The sequence below is a fragment of the Peromyscus eremicus genome, chromosome X (genome assembly GCF_949786415.1).
Source record: "Peromyscus eremicus chromosome X, PerEre_H2_v1, whole genome shotgun sequence".
NCBI lineage: Eukaryota > Metazoa > Chordata > Mammalia > Rodentia > Cricetidae > Peromyscus > Peromyscus eremicus.
This window is the reverse complement of record NC_081439.1, coordinates 25,277,841-25,301,074: the sequence shown is the minus strand read 5'-3', so window position 1 is coordinate 25,301,074 and position 23,234 is coordinate 25,277,841. Positions and strand designations below refer to the sequence as shown.

Genomic DNA, 23,234 nt, shown 5'->3' with positions numbered 1-23,234 from the left:
GCTGAGATGTAGTGATATTTGCTGAAACCGTCTCTGAGATTATTATGTTGTTGGGGTTTGGCTCAGTGGCACAGTGCAAAAAAGGGTGTTATCATGTTTAATTCTACAGGTTGATTAGAGAGCAAAAACTAGAAATGGAAGAGTATAAATCATCAGATGTTTTAAACTGGAGAAAATTGCGTGCCCTTTAAAGGACAAAAAGAACATTTAAATGAAAGAAAAATGAGAAGGGATGCCATAACCCCTTTGCTAGAAAGTGGTGAAGGGTGCATCAAAGTCCTCAGGTGAACTGGTGTGCTTTACCTGCAAAGGGAGGCAATTGTGGGGGAGGGAAATGGTCCAGCTGCCTATTCTCTCCTAGGTTCATGTGTTGAGATTCTCTTATATGCCAGGCAGTGGGCAGGTGTTCCTGGAGTTCTAAGATGAGGTTGCTGAGATATACTGTGCTATAAGGGGCAATGAGTGTACACGGAGTGTGACCATAACATGGTAAGCATGAAGTCGGGCCACACGGCCTTCATTCAGTTCCTCCTTTGAATCTTCCATGCTGAAGGTCTTGATTAAGTGTCTTATTGAAAATAGATCCTTTCCCCTCACATACTATATCCTGATTACAGTCCCCCCCACTCCTCTCAGTTCCTCTCCATTTCCCCTCCTATCCAGATCCATTCCCTTTCTGTCTCTCATTAGAAACCAAATAGGCTTCTAAAAGATAATAATAAAATGAAATATGATAAAATAAAACAAAAGCTAATATATCAGATTAGGATGAAACGAACAGAAGGAAAAGAGCCCAAGAAAATGCACAAGAAACAGATATAGATACAGAGACCCACTTGTTTTCACACTCAGGAATCCCATAAAAACACTAAACTGGAAGCTGTAATATATACACAAAGGACGAGAGAGAGAGAGAGAGAGAGAGAGAGAGAGAGAGAGAGAGAGAGAGAGAGAGAGAGAGAGAGAGAGGTCAGAGACAGAGACAGAGAATATATAAAATAAAATAAAAATAAAATCAAACAAACAAAACAAAACAAAAAAGGAAGAGCCCTGACACAACATTATGAGACGAGGAACCTCCAAAGACGCTGTTGAGTTTGTTTTCTGTTGGCCATCTACTACTGGGCATGCAGACTACCCCGAAGAGTAGTTTGTTTCCCGGTGAGACTCCCCGGAGAAGATGAAAATTTCATTTGCAAGTGGTTATCAACTGGAGACTGCTTCTGGGTTAAGGGTGGGGGCACCTGTGCATTTTTCAGCTCTAGGACCCATCTGGTGCAGACCCGTGCAGGTCCTGTGCATGCTGCCTCAGTTTCTATGAGTTCGTATGTGTGTTGATCCTGTGGATTCAGAGAGCCTTGTTTGCTTGGTGTGTCCATCCCCTCTGGCTCTTACACTCCTTCTGCCCCCTCTTCCTCAGGGTTCCCTGATCTCTGAGGGGAGGGATTTGATGGAAACTTCCCTTTTAGAACTGAGTGTTCCAAGGTCTCTCACTCTGTGCATAATATCTGGCTGTGGGTCTCTGTATTTGTTCCCATCTAGTTGAGTAAGTGTGTTAACTTCCTTCAGACCCATTCGACTCAGATGTAAACTGAATAAAATTATGATTGCAGTATTAATAATGTAGTATATACTATAAGAGAATGCTGAATTTGGAAAGTATGCAGTGTGTGTGTTTGTGTGTAATTTGATACTGTACCTGGCATTTAGTTTGATCTTCAGTAAAAAGTATTATTCAGTGGCTTTGTGTTTTGAAAAGTCCACTGTGTCACTGGTATATCAAGTGTGCAGGTTTGATTAGATTTTTTGGTGTGTGGTATGGAAGTGTAACCCAGAGCCTTGTGCATGCCAGGCAGGTACTCAGCACTAGTTACATGCTCAGGTGGTTTTGAATAAAGAGTGCCCCGGAAAGGTCAAATTTGAAGGAAGCTAGATCCTTTCATTCCTGAGGCTCTTCTGAGATTCACAGAACAACTGCTGGGAACTAGGTTCTGGGAAAAAGCCATCGTGTTCCTTCCTTTGCCTGCTTCTTGGCCTTGTCAGTGGAGAATTCCGGGTCAAGAATTAAGAAATATCAACCCCTGTCTGTGTATTTGCACAGCAAGCCTTTCCTGGGCAAAGGGGAGAATGTGTTCCCATAAATTTGCACACTACAGACTTTTCTCTGTTTTATTATAGATCAACACTTGTACTTCAATATGCACTGACTTGCAGAGTTAGGAACTGTGAGTTTGCTTTAATGAGACTATCTGATGATCTAGTTTATCTTGGGGGGTGGTTAATGGAAAATGTACTTCTTGGACAGAGAAAATAAATAGTTCAGAAATTCCCAGAGTTTAACATTTGCTTAGCAGGAACTGGTTTTTTTACAGAAAACCAGGAAAATACTTGAAATGACCACCGATAGCTTTGAGGTCATTAGGTTCTTCTGATCTTAGTGTGGTGCATTTATTGCTTCAGGGAGGCTTTGCAAGTTCTGAAAAATGTTCTCTCATAAAATAAATATTTATAAAATGCCCAAAGAAGGTTTTTATAAGTTCACTAATGCATAAGCAAGTATTTGATAAGAGTAATCCTAACTATAACAAAAACATTTACCACCAAAAGTTGTCATATATTATGGAATTACATGAATTGGAACTGGTCTGGAAAATCCAAGTTGTGTGTAAGTTGGCTGTTACAGGGAGCTGGTGAACCGTAAGAAATAGTTTCAGGTCAGAAAAGGACCTAAAAGTCATTTTAGATTATCTCCTGAAGACATTAACTAAATACATTTGCATGACCACAATGATTAACATTGTTCAAATGGTTCTGAAAGTAAGAGACAACATTTCCCAAGCCTTTAAAAATGTAATGCTGGTGTTCAGATGTAAAGAAAAAGGAAGGAAGGAAGGGAGAAGATAGGAGCCTTGCCCTTCCCCAGAAATAGTCAGAATGGGTTAAAAAAGGGGTCAAAGAGGGCTGGGAGCTGCAGGAAACCTCACTGAAGGAAAAGTGTGACCTGGACCAACAAAGGACAGAGTGTTGCCAATTGTATGGGCCCAATCTTTTTCTTCCTGAAAGGCAATTCAGCTGGAAGCCCAACCGAGATAAATTCAGAGTAAATAGAGGGAAGCACTGTTTACACCACAGGTGGTGAAGCTGATAAGACCTGTGAAACTTTAATCGAAAAAGTGGGAGACATCGAAAACTCGAAATAGGCTTTCACAGCATTTAAGCAAATGTGTGGCTTGCCGCTCCACCTTGGGTTAAGGAAGTATGGTCAATTGCACTGATGGACACACGTCTTCATCCTTTCCTGTAATAATGTCTAAGGTCATGTCACTTTGCAGTGTCACCCCACTGCAGGTTCTGTGAGTGTGTCCTTCATCATTTGTCTCGATTTGTGTTAAGCAGGCCTGACAACAACAGTGGCTTAATGGGCTTGAACAATGAGGCTTGTCCTTCACACCTTTGTCGTTGCCAAGAGAACCTGTTTAGACTAGCCAACTATTAAGTAGTTGCCCAAGCAGAAGCCAGCTTCCAGAGTTGCATGCAAATCCAGCCAAGATCAGCAGAGGTGTCTGCCAACTCTGAGTTATTTTAAGCACATAAACAATAAACAGTTATGCTATTGAGGCCTTTTTGTTCTTTCTTAGATAGTATTATTATTGCAACAGGTAATTGATACAGAACAGGAAATTAGACCGTAGGACATTTGTGTGTTCATGTCCTATCATGGTAATGTTACTGAGAGCCATCTGCTACTTTCATATTGACTCCTGAGGCACCTTTCAGGAGTCAGGATTGCCAACCTACAGATCTGGCATAGTATGGTGTTACATAGAGAACGTTGTGAGAGATGCCTGAAAATAAAAGAAGGCTGAAAACTTTATCCATATGATGCCCTAAGAGCTACCTACCTAGAGTGAGGCCAGAACCAGAAAACAGGGATAAGGAAAAAGTTTGACTCAAAACAGGCTTCTAAAGCTCCCCACTTTTTTCTGCTATTATGGTGTGTATAGCTAACTCCATCCATAATCTGGTCTTCTTATGGGACTTTTAAGATTATGTCATTTCTGGCCAAGAAATAAAAGCAATGATCACCCTATTCCCCAATGGATTTGGATGAATACTGGTAAGAAAACATACATAGTTCCAAGAGAAGTCATAGGAGAATAACCAAGCTGGTTCTATAAGTGTCTTAGTTAGGGTTTCTCTTGCAGCTATGATAAAATATTGACCAAAAGCAACTTGGGGAGGAAAGGATTTACTTCATCACACTTGTCCAGGGAACAGTCCATCACTGAGGGAAGTCAGGGCAGAGGAACTCAGGGCAGGAACCTGGAGACTGGAACCACAGCAGAAGCCATGGAGGAATTCTGCTTACTGGCTTGCTCCTGGTGACTTCCTAAGTTTGTACACACTCCAGGACCACCTACCCAGGTATGGAAAGCACCACCCACATTGGGGCTGGGCCCTTCCACATCAATCATTAATCCAGAAAATGCTCCACAGACATGCCTATAGGCCAGTCTAATGGAGTCATTTACCCAGTTGATGTTCCTTCTTCCTAAATGACCCTAGTGTCTATCAAGTTAATAAAAAAAAACCTAACTAGGACAATAATTAATTGACATAGCATGACACACATATTTTAGCTACATTCAGGTCACTATCACTTAACATATCTAGCTGAAAACTTCATCACTGTCTGGGTAACTGGAAATGTTTCCCAGGAAAGATGGATTTTCTATTTGTATCCATGCCTCTGCACTAATAGGTTAGTACAGAAGTTAATATAAAAAAGCTTTTGTTTGAGAAACAAAAGAGGTTTGCAGGTAGTTCAGAAATTTGATGAAAATGAATTACAAACTCTTGTAATATGCTGCACAACAAATCTTTACAGGAAATGCAGACTGAGTATCCAGCAGCCAGAGTGTAATTAACTTCTCAGTAAAATGCCACTACATTTTTTGGCATTACACTTTCTTTGTATTTTACAGTGGTTTGACTTTTGAAATAAGATTCTTTGTAAATCTTCCTTAAGGGCACAGGTGTGAGTAGGAGTGTGTGTGTGTGTGTGTGTGTGTGTGTGCGCGCGCTGCGCGCGCGCGCGCGCGCACATTCGTGTATATCACCAGAGGTTAGCTGTGGGTGTCATTCCCTGGAATTATCCACTTTATTTTTGAGACAGGGTCTTTTTGTTAGTTTTTTTTTTTGTTTGTTTGTTTTTTCGTGACAGGGTTTCTCTGTGTAGCCCTGGTTGTCCTCGAACTCACTCTTTAGATCAGGCTGGCCTTTAACTCACAAAGACCCACCTGCCTCTGCCTCCCAAGTGTACCATTTGATTAGACTAGTTGCTGCAATTACAGATGAGTGCCACTATCCCTGGCTTTTTGTTTTGTTTTGAGATAGGGTTTCTCTGTGTAGCTCTGGCTTTCCTGGAACTTGCTTTGTAGACCAGAGATCCACCTGCCTCTGCCTCCCGGGTGCTGGGATTAAAGGCATGCACCATCATCACTGCCCAGCCTACGCCTGGCTCTTTAACATGGGTTCTGGAAATTAAAGTCAGGTCCTGATGTTTGCTAAGCCATCTTCTCAGCCCTTAAAACTCCCTTTTATTAGTTAATTCAACTCAATCCTGACCTTCCTGCACACAAAGATCCCATGTTTTAGGGTGAAATTGGGGCCTCTTAATAACGATCTCAAAATGGGTATGCTTGATTTTTAATAACAAGATCAGTAGCTCCGCAGCAGCATGGCATGTCTCTGAATCATTTTAATCCTAGAGAGAGCAAGAGGATTCCAGAATTTAGCAGTAACTATAGCAACTCCCCCTTACTACTCCTGTCCATGTCCCTGAAGAGGGTTTTGAAGATTGCCTTGCAACTATTTCTTGTTTTTGTTGTTGTTCTTGTTGTAATCAGAAGTTCTTTAGAGAGAGTAAGAGGCCAATGCTTATTCTCTTGGTGATCTCTAGGGCCCTTCAGCTTTTCTGTTGGGTCCTGTAGAGGCTCTGGTATACCCATTTCTGTTTCCTACTCCTGTCTTCAGGGGAACTCAGAGCCTGATAATGCTAAATAAGCTGTTAGTCTCTATCCAAGGAAATAATGAACTTAATCCCTGTCTCTAATGGTTCCACACCATGCTTCATGACACGTATAATACCCGTATGTGAGAAGAAGAGTGGGGAAACATCACTGTGATACAAGTAAACTGGAATTCAGAAGATAAAAGTCAAAAATTAAGCTAGGCATGGTGGCACACGCCTTTAATCCCAACACTCAGGAGGCAGAAGCAGGAAAATCTCTGTGAGTTTGAGGCCAGGCTGATCTACAAAGCAAGTTTCAGGACAGCTAGGGCTATTACACAGAGAAACCCTGTCTCAAAAAACAAAATGAAACAACAGCAAAACCCAACCAAAAACAAAAAATAAATAAAAAATGTTTTAAAACTTAAAATGTCATACAAAATATAGGAAGGTTTTGGAGTTCTAGAATGGAGTGAATCATATAACTTGTGCTACCTACTCCATTGAATAGAATACATTTCTTTTTCATTTTGTAAGCCTCTGGGTATGTTTAAAAAGTGACCAAGGCAGCTCTGTTTTCTGAGCTTGATGCAGCTTTGAGGACCACATCTGGAAATCAGACCAGCATATGGGGCCTGAGGGTAGAACTTTCCTGGGAGGTCTCTTCTTTTCTTTCCTCTTCTTTTCTTTCTTTCTTTCTTTCTTTCTTTCTTTCTTTCTTTCTTTCTTTCTTTCTTTCTTTCTTTCTTTCTTTTTGTCATCAGAGAACTTGCACAGGTGTAGTGTTGAGAGGTTGCTGATGGTCTAACTTCTCCTCGTTGAGCTCTAGAAAAAGAAAAAGTAAGACAGCAGCGCTTTATATCTCCAGCAACTTATCACAAGAAAAAACTGTTCTCATCTGTGTGTTCACGGTTTTTCAATGGGATAGCTGCATAGTTTAGCACATTAAATACTTCACAGGCCTTAAAAGTTATGATAGTTCTTCATTGAAAGCAGGGATCAACGATCTTTTTAGTAAAGTGTTAAGCAGTGTATCTTCTTGGCTTCGCAGGTCTTATGGTTTCTTTATAAGCACCCAGCCCTGCAGTTGTGCAGAGGAAGCAGCCATAGACAGTATGGCATAAATGGATGTGTGGCTTACCAATAAAACTTTATTGAAGAAAGAACAGGTGATACCTGAGCTTGGCCCAAGGGCTATAATTTATCAGCCCTGATTAAAGGATGAAGCCCTGATTTATAATTTTGAAAAGAAGCAAATATAGGTCATAAAGACTTGCCTAGGGAATAAGAAGTTTATATAGTACTAATTCTATACAATTATATTAATAACATGGATAGCTAGATTCTTTTTCTTCACTCCAGAATATGGTGGTTTTTTAAATTCACTATCTTTTAAATTAATTTTTAAATGATAACGTATAATGTAAGAGGATTCATTGTAGCATTTTCACGCATGCATTGCTCATATTCAGTCTCCACTTTCCTATTCTGTTCTCTTGCTCATCTCTGTCTTCATCCGAGAGGGCCTTCTTCTGCTTCTATGTCCTATCCTCTCTCTTCTTCTCTTTCCTCTTTTCTTTTCACCTCCCTTAACATGGATTTTCCCCCTGCTATGGTCTCCTTTCTAGTTTTCACACACACACACACACACACACACACACACACACACACACACACACACACACGGTGGGGTAGCTAGAAAAAGAGAGAGCGATCTAGGGTCACACAAAAGAAAATATATGTGATTTGATAAAATTATTGCTTAAATAAAAGTGACACAATTTGGGTAGGGGCCACTAGACCTACATCCTAAGACAAAAGCTCACATGCAGACATTTCAAACTGCAATGAAATCATCAGATTTAATTTTCACAGGTAGTTACAGTATGTTTTTGTATGTTTAAAAGTAGAATTTAGTAGTTTATACTTGTAGTCCTTGTAATTGCAAGGAAGTCTCACGGGATAGAAATATAATATCTACTACAGTTATAGATGGAAGTTGGAGAGTGAATGTGCCCTGGTTGTTCCCCCCCAAAACAAAACAAAACAAAACAAAACAAAACAAAACAAAACAAAACAAAACAAAAAAACATGTGTCTTGTTCCCAAACCCCTTGGGGTATCTGTAGAAAACCTAGCTGTTTTAGTGGTTTCTTGTCTGCTTTTGCGCAGAGGGAGTGTGGAAAGCTATTTATTTCATCCGAGGTTGCTCCTTGAAGATGAGGAGCTATAGAAGCTGTTGTCTAAGCTTTGCTTCATACATCAGTCAGGTGCGTAATTTGCATGTAGCCAGCAGCCACAGTCTAAGCAATTGAATAGATGGATATGAACTGGCTTTGAGTCTCTGCGTAACAGCTAGGCTGTCAGGAGCCTTAAGGGAAGGATATGGAATAAACTGTAAAATAAAATGTAAAAGGATAACTTGGGAAAGAGCATTGTTCAGGAGGCAAAATGCAAGTCGAGCTAAAGTACTTTTTAAGTCTCAAAATGTATAACACACACACACACACACACACACACACACACACACTTATTCTACAGTTTTTGTGAGCCAGGAGTCCAGGCATGCTTCTTCTATTTCTAGGTCTCATCAGGATGCACTGAAGGTGTGGCTCCAATTTCACTGCCAAGCTAGGTGTGGCTAGGGTTAACTGAGATCTTTGCATTCTGCTGAACTGAAGCTTTTGGATAATGGCAGGATGGTAGTCAATGATCAGCCTCAGTTTCTTGCCATGAAGTTCTTTCCATCGAATAGTTCATAACATGTTATCTTGCTGCATTACAGTCCACAAGGGAAAGGGCCTGCTAGCAAGATAAAAATGACAGTCTTACATAATGTAAATATGCACATATTGCTACTTTTGTTCCATGTGATTGCTTATAAGTCTATTCTCATTGAAGAGGATATCATACATGGGTGTGACCAATAACAGATAGGCATCCTGGAAGCCATCGCAGATTGGTCTACCATAGGTTCTACGACAGAATGCTGGGTTGATTGCCAGCTCCACTACCTTGCTTAGTCTTTTGGTTAGTAGATAAAAATAGTGGCACAATGATTTTCCATCACATAGGTTATTTTTTACAAGCTCAAAAGGAAGCAAATTGTATTTCAAAGCATTCTACAGCCATCCAACTCCTACCTGCTTCAAGATGACTTAAGTCTCATCTCCTCTATGAACACTTCATCAAATTTGGATCCCTGTTTGACTTTGACCTTCTTATTACAGAAACTGATTGATTCATTTGTGGTGCATATGTTATTATATGCTTGTGTTTCATTGAGAAAGCGATCCTGATACATATCCCACTCATCTGATACAATTCTAAACAACCTAATAACAAGCATTTTTTCTCTATACACAATGAAATAGCATTTATTAAATGCTTAGGATGTGTCGGACACTCTGGTGAGCACTTTATTATGTGTTCATTGCTATAATCCTTATGAGAATCCTTTAGTCACAATCACATTGCTAAAATTGTTTAATCATGTAAGAGAACTGCAGATAGGAAAGATTGTTCATCCAAAATCACACAGCTAGCCAGAAGTGTCTGACTCCAGAAGTGGCGCCCACATGCCACCTCTTTTGTGTGGCCCAAAGCAATATCTCGGAGAAAGCAATTGTTCCTTTTATCCTTTGGCAAGTGGAAGTGAAGTTGTGCACTGAGAGAAGACTGTGCTAAAGAAGAAGTCCATCTTGCTTACTGTCAAGCTGGGGCTGCATGGGGGGGCAGGTGGGTACCAGAATCCTCACCTATCTGTTAACTTTCGTTGCTGTTAGAAAATCGTCACCCTACCAAGTGGCCCTGCTCCAGGAAGCCTTCCTTTGAGATCACATTTTTTTTTTTTTTGTTTTTTGAGACAAGGTTTCTCTGTATAGCTTTGGAGCCTTTCCTGGAACTCACTCTGTAGCCCAGGCTGGCCTCGAACTCACAGAGATCCACCTGCCTCTGCCTCCCAAGTGCTGGGATTAAAGGTGTGTGCCACCACTGCCTGGCTTTGAGATCACAATGAAAGGCCCAAATTCGTGCACTAAACCATGGCACCCAGGAGCTCTCTTTGATCTGCTTCTCATTTCTCATGGTTCCGGTGGTCACAAGGGACTGTATTCCCCTTGTGTCTGTCTACTCTGAGATCTGCAAGGTTCTGCTTTTAGACCATTCATCCCTGAATCTTTAGCCAACTTAACCCACGTCACAGCACCAAGGCCAGAAGTTCCAGGGCCTCACAGTGTGAATTATCTGTGAGAATTTACTTCCAGTTCTTGGGACAGGACCCTTGGGAAAACTAGGCAATGGGCCAGAAAGAAAGTGGCCCAAGAGTGGCCTGATTACTTTTAACCTAAACCTTGACCCTCAGCAAAGTAAGAGACTAAGCCATGCAGGAAGTAGTAGATGTTTCACCAGATGTTCTTTGGACTATATCTTCTGTTCAACTTTATTTTATTTATTTTTCAGAATGAGGCTTCTGCCAAATGGTCTGCCTTTTATGAAGAACAGTCTAAGCTTGCCAAAAATTACTCACTACAAGAAATTCAAAATCTCATCATCAAGCGTCAACTGCAGGCCCTGCAGCAGAGTGGCTCTTCAGCACTCTCAGCAGACAAGAACAAACAGGTGTGTGTGTCTGTGAACATTGTAGTCCCAGTCTCAAGAGTTGAAATGTGTGAGAAGTAATATACATTTACAGCCCACACGGATGAGTCCTTTATCTGCAAAGATAGTAATGCCAGCTTGGTACCTAGGTAGGGTGACTATAAAATTTATGATCCAAATGAAAATCTTTTTGAGGGTGAAAGAAGACACTTGGGTTCTAATATGCACAGAAGTGAGCAGGAATATGACAGTTTGCACACTGTGGTCTGCACTGACTGAGGCAGTCTAGGAGTATACTAGAGCAACGCTTTTCCTTTTTTGTTTGTTCTTATTGCTAAAAGCCTTAGTTAGTTCATATCAGCCTCTTGATAAAGCCCCCAAGTCTTTTGTGTCAAAATAGCTGTAAAATGGCACATTAAAAAACATCTTATGCTGAGATGATTTCAAGAATGCTTGTATTTACCCTGTTAAAATACCATCTCTCATCCCATGCCCCCAGTCCGGGGGCCAGCAAACTTGAAAGCAAGCTGTAAAGATACATAAAATAAATATCTTAGGTTTTGCAGACCATATTGTCTGTGTCACAACAAGTCAGATCTGCCATCAGAGCAGGAAGTCAGCCATAGATAATACATAGATGAATGGATGTGGCTGCCTTCCAACAAAGCTTTATAAAAACACACAGCAGACCCCTGATATAGCCTATTGAAATATTTTTATCTAAAACATTCAACTCTTTCACATCAAAGTTTCCTTTCTCAGTTGCTTGTCCCCTGGAACTATGTATATCTTAATCGGCATTTATAAAAATAAAAGTACATGATAAGAACAGAGATAAAGCCATATGGTATTTGTTTCTACAAGTTGATATTTATTATTCTACATTCCTTGGATTTAATTATTCCACTAAGTTATTAATCTACCTTATCTTGTCTTGTCCATGTTTCTCCATCTATTTTTTTAAACAAAGACTCCATGAGAAATCTTGCCCATTTGAAAGTAGACAGGCTACTATAGTCTATGTGCATGCTAGACATTTTCATTTTAAAAGAGCCATTTTCCTACCCTGGCTACACATTTTAATTACAATGTGTAGCCAGGGTAGGAAACCACTAAAGTGCAAGTAAGAGATTGAATTGTTTGAGAACAGAGGAGAGTTCAGGATGCATGGAGAGGAAGGAGGGGAGATTGAAATAGCAGACAGAGAAAGAGACCATGAGGGATTTTGTGCCAAGGTAGATGTATTGCCTTAGACTATGGGATCTTGTGGAAATTTTAAGCATGGGGGTTTAATCTCAAGTTCTCAAGACAATGAGTCTGTATCAGAGTAAAATAATAATACATGAGGGTGGTAGGAGAAATCTAGCATTTAAATGATTTATGTGGAAGAATCAGTCCTCCCTCTCTCCTTGCTTCCCTCCTTGTCTTTCATTTCTCTCTCCTTTCTTCCTGTGTTTCCAACCCACCACAGAGCAACAAGTGGGTAAGTTCATTGGTTTCATACTTAGATATAAAAGGTCTGTTGATTTTTACAAAAAGCTTATAGACATTTACTCCCTCCATTCCTGTATTTATCTCAGAGTGGAAATAAACCTTTTGCTGACCTACACCTACTGATGCCCTTGAGCAGCGGGCTTTCCCCAGTATCTCCACTCCCCTGTACCTCCAGGGAAAAGTTTCAATTCTTTTTTTTTTAATTTTTTTAATCTAAGTTTCAATTCTTTATTGTGGCATAGATTGTGATCTGGATCTCACTATCTCTCCATTGTCATGGCCTCCATTCCCTTCAGTGAGCACTGTCACTGGAATTCTACTCACCTCACCACTTGTTAAAAATGGCTTGCCTTTCACACTGTAGGATCCGCCTTCTCCTTTCCTTTATCGGACAAATTTCTACTTCTGAAACAAGCAACTCTAAGGGCCCTTCCTCTATGAAGCCATTTCTAAATCTCCATGTTACAAGTCTCCCTTATTCTCCCCTCCCCTACTCCTTAACTAATATTGCCACATCACTTTTTGGTAACAGTGACAGTACCTGCCCCTCTCTTATATTGTGATCCATTTCGTGACTGTCTTATTATCCCATGACATGGGGGACTTTGAAGGTCAGAGACTTGTTTAGTTCAGAATTATCAGAATGTAGGACATAGTGGAGGCTTAGTAAATGCTAAAAGAAACTGAAGCACAATCTCCATGCAAATGTGAGAAATGTGCCTGGGAGTTTGGGGTGACATGTTTATTTTAGTTAATCTATATGTATTTATCCTGTGATAAATCTCAAGATTCTGTGCTAATTAATAGCACAGGCAATTACCTAAGCTATTTGTTCTCTATACATAGGAACATACTTGGCAAAGAATTGCTATATTTTGAGGCATTTAAAAATCTCATGATCATGTGAGCTCATGAGGTCACAGAGACTGAAGCAGCAAACACAGGGTCAACACAGGTCTTCACTAGGTCCTCTGTGCATATATTATAGCTTTTAGCTTAGTATTTTAGTGGGACTTGTGACTGTGAGAATGAGTGGGTCTCTGACTCTTGTGCTTGCTCTTGGGACTCTTTTCCTCTTGTTTGGTTGCCTTGTCCAACTTTGATATAACAATTTCTGCTTCATTGTGTTATATTTTATTTTCCTCATGTTTGGTTGTTATCTCTTAGAAACCTATTCTTTTCTAGTGAGAGACACAAAGGGAGAGGATATGGAAGGGAGGAGAGGTGGAACTGGGAGGAGTGGAGGGAGGAGAAACTAGAGTCAAGATACATTGTATGAGAAAATAATCTATTTTAAGTAAAAGGGAAAAACAATTCTATGACCAAAAGGACGTCTTTATGCTACCACCCTATATAGTACATTTTCCATGCCTACCACTAGTTGTTATGTTTAATTTGCAGTTGAACACAATTCTGAATGCTATGAGCACCATTTACAGTACTGGAAAAGTTTGCAAGCCAAAGAATCCACAAGAATGCTTATTACTGGAACCAGGTAGGTTATTTGTTTTCAGTAGTAGATATAAAAATTTTATTTTCTTTCAAATTTTATAAATGAGATAGAGTTTTCTAATGTGTGATGTATGTTTATGTATGTGCAAGTACACATGTATATGCAAGTGCACATGGGTGTGGAGGTCAGAGTACAGCCTCAATTGTGATTCCTCAGGAACCATTAACAGTTTTCTTTGAGACAGGGTCTCTCACGGGATGGGAATGCACCAAGTGGATATTATGGTTCATCAGGAAGTCCAAAGAATTTTTAGGTCTCTGTTTCCTCAGGGCTGGAATTACAAGTGTATACCACCACCCCTGGCTTTTAATGTGAGTTCTGGAAACTGAACTCAGGCCCTCATCCCTTGTACAACAAACACTTTCTGGACTGAGTCATTTCCCCAGCCTGAGGTAGACCTTTGACAATGACACCGTGTTTTGCAGATGGACAACCTAAAGATATATCATTCCAAAGTGTTTCCGTTCACAGATTCTCCTTTCGAAAAGATTTGTTCTTATTTCCATTGTGTGTACGTGTGAATGTGTGTACGTATGTGTGTTATTTGTGCATGTGTGTGTGCAGATGTGTATGCCCATGTACTTTTTGAGGTCAGAGGAAGATGTTGGGTGCCCTGCTTGGTTACTCTCTGCCTTATTCCCATGAGACAAGCTCTCCCACCAAGCCTGGAGCCAAACTGGCAGTCAGCAAGCCCCAGACATCTCTGTCTCTGTCCCTCACAGCTCTGGGATTGCAGTTGCATGCCTGGCCATGCCTAGCTTGCTGTGTTTGTTTTTGAGACTGTAATTTAATTACAACATTTCTTCTTTCTCTTTCTTCCCTTTAAGCCCTTCCATAGACCCTCCCCACTCTCCTTCAACACTTTGTATTTTTGCATGGGTTCTGGGGATTTAGACTCAGGGCCTCATGTTTGTTCTCTGAGCCATAGCTACAGCCCTTCATAGATATACTTTTAACTTGAAAAAATGCATTGTAAATTCTATTACATTCAAGTAATTTAATTAAGTCAGTAATTAAATCACTTCAGTGCTTTTTTTTTCCCTTAGCAGATGCATTTGGATCTAATAACAAGTACAAAGATCCTAACCATGACATTTTGTTTAATGACCTGGATGTCTGCCAACCTTTTAATTCTCTAAAGTCTCTACATATGCAAATACAAATGATTTGTATTATAAATACAAGTACTTCACATTCACGTTTCTTTGCCTTGGGGGCCACAGGTTTGGACGTCATAATGGCAACAAGCACAGACTACAACGAGAGGCTCTGGGCTTGGGAAGGCTGGAGGGCTGAGGTTGGCAAGCAGCTGAGGCCATTATATGAAGAGTATGTGGTCCTGAAAAACGAGATGGCAAGAGCAAATAGTAAGTTCGCTGCTTCGTCTAGGTCCTTATGCTTTCCACAGGGAGGGTGTTAGAGGACTATTTCTCATTTATCACCAAGCTTGCCCTGTAATACTTACATACCCCTAAATTAACAATAATTTGCTTAAAGGTTCAGGTTACCTGTCTCAAGGAGCCAGTGGGACATTAAAAAAGGTACACCAGAACTCTATTGTTCAAAGAGCTTATGGATGAGATTCAACTATGGGATCTCAAATGAATTATCTAGGACTTATGAATTATTAATTATTGATGGAGGAATTATTAATTATTCATGGAGGTCTAAGGCCCCAAAGGGCATCTAAGGGAATGCTGCCACTGAATGAAGATACTATTATTCAGATAGGATGAGAGACAAAGACAACATCCACTTACCAAAACCCTCATTTGGTCATAGGTCATTCTCAAAGTTTATTTGTGTGTCTACAGCAGTCAGGGTGCTATGTATACATATAATTTGCAGACAAACATAGGACCACTGTAATAATGTCTGAGATGAAGTGGGTGGCATCTGGAAATATAAGGTCCTCAACCAAAGTATGATTAAAAACTTAGGGATCATTTGCACATTTTAAAGATAGTGGTGCAGAGCATAGGGACCAAGGGTTTGACAATTAGTAAATTTCTGCCCCTTGCCAGCTATGTGACTTTGGACAAGTTATTTTTTACTGCTCTAAGCACTGGTGATTGGTGGGATGTAGATTGATGCATCTATTATGGAAAATGGTCTGGTGGTTCCTTGTGGGAGGCCAGCTGGGAGACCAGCTCCCACATTTTACCCCAGGGTACTCTTGAGGAATGAGAGATAAGAGATTTAGATAGAAGGATAGAGAGTAGAGAAACAGATAGAAACACAGGATAGCCTTGGGAGGGCCTGGATCCTTATCCACCGGCCCTTCCTGTCTCTTCCATTTATAGAAATGCCAAGGGGTGGGGCAAAAGACCTCCCCCTAGCACAGCCAAGTGTAGACCCTTCCAATCACCTAGAAACCATGCACATGGTCAAGCAATCCTCTAATGCAGCCCTGCTGGATAAAGCAAGCTCAGATCTCACTAGGAAACCTTTGTGGGCCTCCACAGTTCCTAGAGAACTTTCAGATAGAACTAATGATCTGCTAATCCTTTTTCTGGGCATATCCTCAGATACCTACATTCATCACAACATTATTAACAATAGCCACAATGGGGAAGCAAATCAGGTGTCCATTAACAGACAAATGGATAAATAAACCATAGAATATGTATGTATGTATATATATATATAATAAAAGCTATATAATATGTAATAGAATGTTATTTAGCCATTAAAAATGTTGCCATTGGCCATAATATGGATGGGCCTGGATGGCAGTATGCTAAGTGAGATAAGTACAACAGGAAGAAAAATACTACATGATCTGACTTAAATATAGAATCTTTAAGTTAAAGGACCAACTGACTAAATAGAAAAATAATAAAATTGTCCCTGGGCCGTGGTGGCGCATGCCTTTAATCCTAGCACTCAGGAGGCAGAGCAGGTGGATATCTGTGAGTTCGAGGCCAGCCTGGTCTACAGAGCAAATTCCAGGACAGCCAAGACTACACAGAGAAACCCTGTCTTGAAAAAGCAAACAAACAAACAAAGAAAAAATAATAAAATTATCATTACTAGAGTGATGGGAGGAAATGGGAATATATAGGCCAAAGGATTCTAAGTATAGTATAGTATAAACTATAGTTTATAGATAGTATAAACAACAACATGGAGAGACAACTGAATAGGACCACTCAATGGGTAGAAAGAAAGGTTTATTGGGGATCAAACTGCCAAGGCCATCTCTAGGCTTGTGAGCAGAGAGAAGAGCAAAGTGGTGGAAGAGATCTTACCTGACTGTCAGCAGTGTGGGGATCTGAGCTGATACAGACTGTGGAGACCGACTGGGAAGCAGGGGCACTTGCCCAAGGTGGTTGACGTTTGGGGGAAGGCTAAGAGGGGGTTCCTGGAAGATTAAAGGCTTGTTTACCTGGTAACAGTCCTGTTCACCTGGCTAAATCCTTCTGTTTAGGACAATGTCACCAGCACTGCCATTTTGAGGGGGAAAGAGAGCTTTAGAACTAACAGGACAAATAAGGCTAAAGATCACCTGTATAAGGACTACAGTGAAAAATAGCCTATGGTATTCAGGATTTTTCCTAAATGAACACATTATCTTTGCTCTTGTCAAGGCAAAAAATGGGTAGCTATGTGAGATGTTAATTTGTGTCCCTATAATAAGCATTTTACTACATATGTATCATAACATCATGTTGTATGACCTGAAAAATACACACTAAATGTTATTTCCAAAAAGCCAGAGGTTATACAGGTCTGTGCAGACAACCACAGCTGCCATGAGTTCATGAGTTCAAAGCCCTGTCAGGTACAGAAGTCATGATTTCACTTGGGTTCTCCCTGACCTCTGGCTCATACAATGTACTTCTGCCCATTCTTCTGAAGTGGCTTCTGAGCCTTGGATCTGGGATAAGTTAGGGAAAGGAGTAGGGGGTGGATATGATAAAATACATCATGTGAAATTTTCAAGGAATTAATAGAATATATTTAAAAAGCGCAGGTTGTAAATCAGCACAATGGGCTTTAGAATGGTCACAATATTGAATGGTTTCTGTGTTTATTAAACCAGACAATCTATTTAAACTCCTGAGGAACAACTGCTTAACTTAATTATCAAGTCTTGTCTTTCATTTGTATTCTTTTGAGTTGACATGTAGAAGGGCAACAAAAATGTGATAATGTATTTTTTAGACTCCCATCATAACTAATCTATGTAAACTGCATTTCCCTGTTTTTATTTTCTTAATACTCCCCTCTTTCTCTTAAAAAAAACAGATTATAAAGATTATGGAGATTACTGGCGAGGGGATTATGAAGCAGAGGGAGCAGAAGGCTACAACTATAACCGCAACCAGTTGATTGAAGATGTGGAACGAATCTTCCAAGAGGTAACAAGAACTGCAGGGCAATAAACAAGCAGGGACCACAACAGCCAATAGCCAAAAGCTATTGTTTTTAGTCTTGTTTTATTTTGTTTTTTTGAGACAGGGTCTCTCTACATATCCCTAGTTGTCCCAACACTCACTGTGTAGCCCTGGCTCTCCTTGAACTCACTATGTAGATCAGGCTGGCCTCGAACTTACAGAGATCCACCTGCTTCTGCCTCCCAAATGCTGGGATTAAATGCATGTGCCACCATGCCGAATGAGGGCTATTGTTTTTAACATTCCAATTGGCCATTCCCAGCTCTCACAGAATTATAGCATATTAGAGTTTGTAAAGATTTCTTTTTTGAGACAGGGTTTCACACATCCCAGGCTGGCCTCTAACTTTCAGTGAAGCTTAGCATGACCTTGAACTCCTGATCCCTTCTGCCTTCACCTCCTGAGTTGGAATTACAGCTGTGCAACACCATGTCCAATTAATGCAGGGCTGGGGATTGAACTCAGACCTTTGGTGCATTCTAGTCAAGCACTCTACTAACTGAGCTACATCCTCAGCCCTTGGAGAATATTTTTAGGAAAACTCTGAGCAGCTCTGCAAACAACCAGAGCTACAGTGCTTTCCTCTCCTTTACTCACTGACCGGTAACTACCAATGGAAAGGCTGTAAGAAGGAAAGGTCTTTGTGATGTGAGCTTCCCGCAGTCAGTCAGTCTAGTTTTCCTTTTTTGTTAGCAGAAAGACCAGAGACTTTGCTTCCTTCCTTGGAACTCTTGGGGCTATTAATTCCTCAGTCTTTGACTAAGGAAGTTTTTTCTTCTCTTTTTTTTCCCTCCTTCCTTCCTTCCTTCCTTCCTTCCTTCCTTCCTTCCTTCCTCCCTCCCTCCCTCCCTCCCTCCCTCCCTCCCTCCAATCTCTCTCTCTCTCTCTCTCTCTCTCTCTCTCTCTCTCTCAAGTCCTAGGACAAAAGAAGTCAGTAGCATCTTAAAAGCATCTTAAAATGACTTTTTTGGCATCAGCTTTCCTCTGGGGCCTTGCAATCCTCCAAGTGCTCATGTTGATTTATTCAGCGGGGCTAGTCAGAGTCAGTATCTGTGAAGAAGGAATGCTCTCAAACTCTGCAGAATATTTGAGAAGAGAAGAAACTGTCCTGTACGAAGAAGCTCTTATTTCTAGAGTTGGGCATTGGAAACTGAAGTTGGGTAGTTTTGATCTTAAACTTTCTTCCTGGGCTTTGCAGATTAAACCGTTATATGAACATCTTCATGCCTATGTGAGAACGAAGTTGATGGATACTTACCCTTCCTACATCAATCCTACTGGATGCCTCCCTGCTCATTTACTTGGTAAGGAACTACAGGGGTTCTTTGTGCTGTTTGTCCTTTTAATTATTTCCACGACTAAAGCTGTCTTTTGGAGGGAGGCTCAATCTAAAGCCTTTGAGGATGTTTGTAAAGAACGTTACTGTCATTACAGAAACATTTTTTAAAAAGCAGAATTTCAGCAGAGAGTCCATTTAAAACCATTCTCTAGCTAATCTATTCTGTTTAAGACGAATCCAGTCTCTAAAGTCGATTCTCCTAGTCGGTTGACTAAGCGTGGGATTCCAGTATTGTGTGGTCAGAGGGAGACAGCTCCGTGGGCTGAAGACGGCAGGAGAGAGATGTTTCCAGATGAAGATACTGCCTAAGGGAAAGCTTCACGAGTTCCTGCAAGACTGGGCCAATAAATCATGGTGAAAATACTCTATTTGGAATCACATATGTGTAATTAACGAACGAGATCGGCCATCCTCCTATACCCCAGCTGCCAAGACCAAGTAAAATAGAAATACCTGAAAATTTCCTGCCATGCATACTTAATATTCTCCATAGATAGATTCTACCAGCAGGAGAGAATGTGAATAAACGAACTTTGGGAATCTTTAACTCTAACACAACATAGAAATCTTCTCTATGATGTCCCTGGCAGGTGTTAGTCAGTAATTTAGTGTTTGCTTAAACCCGTCTGGTGTGGTGAGCTCTTTCTTCCTACCAAGGTAGGTTCATTCTTCCTTCCAAGTGGATGTTGCTTGGTACCAACTATATGAAAGTTTTGTTTTATATTGATCCGAACCAGCTCTTCTCTAGTGCCTTCTGTTCATTACTCTATTTCCATGCATAACATGACTCAAAATGTGCCAATTCTTATCTTACAAGATGACCTTCTAGACATATGTGAACAACTATCATATAAAACATACTACTACCTGGCACACAATTCTATCTTCACCACAGTTTAGTGATGATTATAGTTATTATCATGTATGTACTGTTTTCCTTTCTTCAAGTTCAATATATTACACAGATATTTAACCATTCCTTAGATCCCAGTACTCTAGTTCTTTCCATTTGGTAGTACTTTATCTGTCACCCTCTTCAGTTGCCGTACTCAGAACTGAACAGCTATTCCAGACGAAGTTTAACTAACACGGAGGTGAAAATAGTACCATGCATGGCTTTCCTCTATAGCAGTGGTTCTCAACCTTCTTAACGCTGTGAACCTTTAATACAGCTCCTCATGTTGTGGTGACCCGCAACCATAAAAATTATTTTCATTGTTACTTCATAACAGTAATTTTGCTATTGTTATGAATCATAATGTGAAGGGGTCTAGACACTATTATTTTATCAGCAGCTGAAGGTCTTACCTGTTTTAGAAGTCATATCACGCTGCTTCTTGGGTCACTTTTGGTCTTTTACTATGCACTGGATTTCATTTTTGTGGTAAGTACTTATACATTTAAGTATAGGAGTTCACTTTTATCTCTACTTAATTCAATCTTTAAAAAAAAAATCCACCAGGGCTGGCAAGATGGCATGGCAGGTAAAAGTGTTTACAATGCAAACCTGTTGATGTGGGTTTGATCTGCAGAACTCATGATAGAAGGAGAGGATCAACTACTGAAATTGTCCTCTGACAATTGTCCACAGGTGGGCTGTGGTATATGCATGCCCATGCTCGTGCACATCACACACAAGCACACACACACACACATAATTATTATTTATTAATAAATGAGTTCACTGGAGTACTCTTCATGTAATTGTGTTGCCCCATATTTTTAGTGCCAGGGTTCTGGTCGCTTGCTATTACAGTGCATCTTTTTCTGGATCCATCTTCTTTTTTATGATCTCTGGCCTTGAATCTAACTTCACCCTGTTGGAGATGCTCAGTTACCTAGTTAAGTGTGCTATTATGGTATTAAAAGTAAAACTTAGGTATCAGTTTTAGTTAATAGAACCTTTTGAATCATGATCTTACCCGATCCTTTTTTGAATGTGTACTAGGCATTACTAACAGTTTTATAAGCAGTATTTTGTTGAGTACATGGTGGCTTTTTATAAACCTAATGTGTAGTAGCTATGATGTTCCATATGTTTTATTTTGTTCTGCTTTTTTTGAGAAAGGATCTCACCATGTAGTCCTGACTGGACTGGAACTTGCTGTGCAACCCAGGCTGACCTTGAACTTGAAATCCTCCTCTCTTAGACTCCCAAGTCCTGAGCTTACTGGCTTGCACCACCATGTCCAGTTTTAATTGTGTCTTCCAGTAATAATTCATAACAGGAGAAGCAGTGAAGATCCCCTAACAAGCTTTGCCTAACCACATAATCTCATGTATACTTAGTATGTTACAGGTGATAAAGAAAATGTTGCAAAGTTAATATAAGAGAAGGACCAAAAGGAGAAACAGGAGTAGTGAAAAGGGAATGCAGAATCTAGACTGTTTAGAAATACTGAGTGGCTTCCTTGCCCAGCCAACCTCATGCACTGTGAAAGATTGGATCTGTATTTCTGTTGCTTTTGTCAAATATTAATGTATTCTTTTTGTAAACAGGTGACATGTGGGGTAGATTTTGGACAAATCTGTACCCCTTGACAGTTCCCTTTGGACAGAAACCAAACATAGATGTTACTGATGCAATGGTGAAGCAGGTAGGAAAAAGAAGTCTTAAAACATGAAGTTTCAAGGGCATTTTTCATTTCTGCATCTTTCTGTTCTGATCTTGTATGTGAAATCATGTTGATAAAGATCCAAGCTAAGTTAAATTTATTTCCTATGTATTTTTGTGAAAAAGTAGTTTATAATGTGAATGATCTCAAGTACCTTCAATAACAGAACCTCTATTTATCTTGTTGAGAGGCAATCAAAATTGAGATGACCTGTTTTTTTTCTTTAAGCAATAAGATATGGATTTATTAGCTGGTTGGCATCACACTTTTCAAAGTTAATTGTTGCTAAGTAATCAGTCTGTAATCTCTATGAATACTAATGAACAGGAACATCTTATTTTGGATATTAAAAGTCATTGCTGTTGAAATATTACAATAATCCTTTAAACCACCCCCTTTCTACCATCTTGGCATAATTATTTAAATTGTGTTCTCTTCCATCAATGACGTTATATTAGAATTTCAGATGGATTTTTTAATTTAATTAAGTTCTACATTTCTTATTAGAATGAATGAACACATTTCCATTTGCCTCTAAAATGGCCTCAGATGGTCACACAATAATTAACTATGTACACTTGATGAATATTTGCCTTAAAATCCCTTTACAGCTGTAAGTCGTAATGCAATGATGACCTTCACATATGTAACATACTCCTGGGGAGAGTTCATGGCAGAATAAAACCCCAAAGCTTCAAGCCCTCAACTTGTGCAGCTGTTCTAGATCCATGTTGTCATTGAGTCACAGCAGATGGCCATCACGATATCAACCCTTCTCCTTTCCCAAGAGGCTTCATGTGTATTGTACAGTGGTGAGCATAGCTGCCTTCTAAACTGACTACACAGTTGCTGCTTTTCCAATGTTAACTCTCAAAAGTGTCAGAAGAGCCACCATGAGCGCTCCATGCTGTAAGAGACACAACAGAGGGTTTGGGGATTTAGCTCAGTGGTAGAGTGCTTGCCTAGCAAGCTCAAGGCCCTGGGTTCGGTCCTCAGCTCTGAAAAAAAAAAAAAGAGACACAACATACTTAGAGGAACGATTCACCTGATGACACAAAGATAGTTGGAGGCAATTCCTTACTCAATTCAAAACTGCTAAAGTTTCCTGTCCACTTCTGTTTTTTTTATTCACTTGCCATTCAAGAAATATTGACTATACTTACCAGTTTGTGCTGTTTTGTTCATTCAGCTTCAGAATATCATATTTAAAAACAGTCTTGAAATGTATATGCCATAGCAAGCTCCTGCCCCTAAGAACCAAA

At 40.1% G+C, this 23,234-nt stretch overlaps 1 protein-coding gene across 1 annotated transcript in view; it reads left to right on the top strand.

Moving 5' to 3' along the window:
• Ace2 (angiotensin converting enzyme 2) overlaps nt 1-23,234 on the top strand; it is a 49,795-nt gene that overhangs the window by 1,765 nt on the left and 24,796 nt on the right. Inside the window, exons 2-7 of the mRNA XM_059250698.1 lie at nt 10,474-10,632; nt 13,507-13,600; nt 14,842-14,985; nt 17,870-17,982; nt 19,217-19,322; nt 21,857-21,954. Of these exons, the coding sequence (XP_059106681.1) occupies nt 10,474-10,632; nt 13,507-13,600; nt 14,842-14,985; nt 17,870-17,982; nt 19,217-19,322; nt 21,857-21,954 (714 nt within the window). The remainder of the gene's footprint in view (nt 1-10,473; nt 10,633-13,506; nt 13,601-14,841; nt 14,986-17,869; nt 17,983-19,216; nt 19,323-21,856; nt 21,955-23,234) is intronic.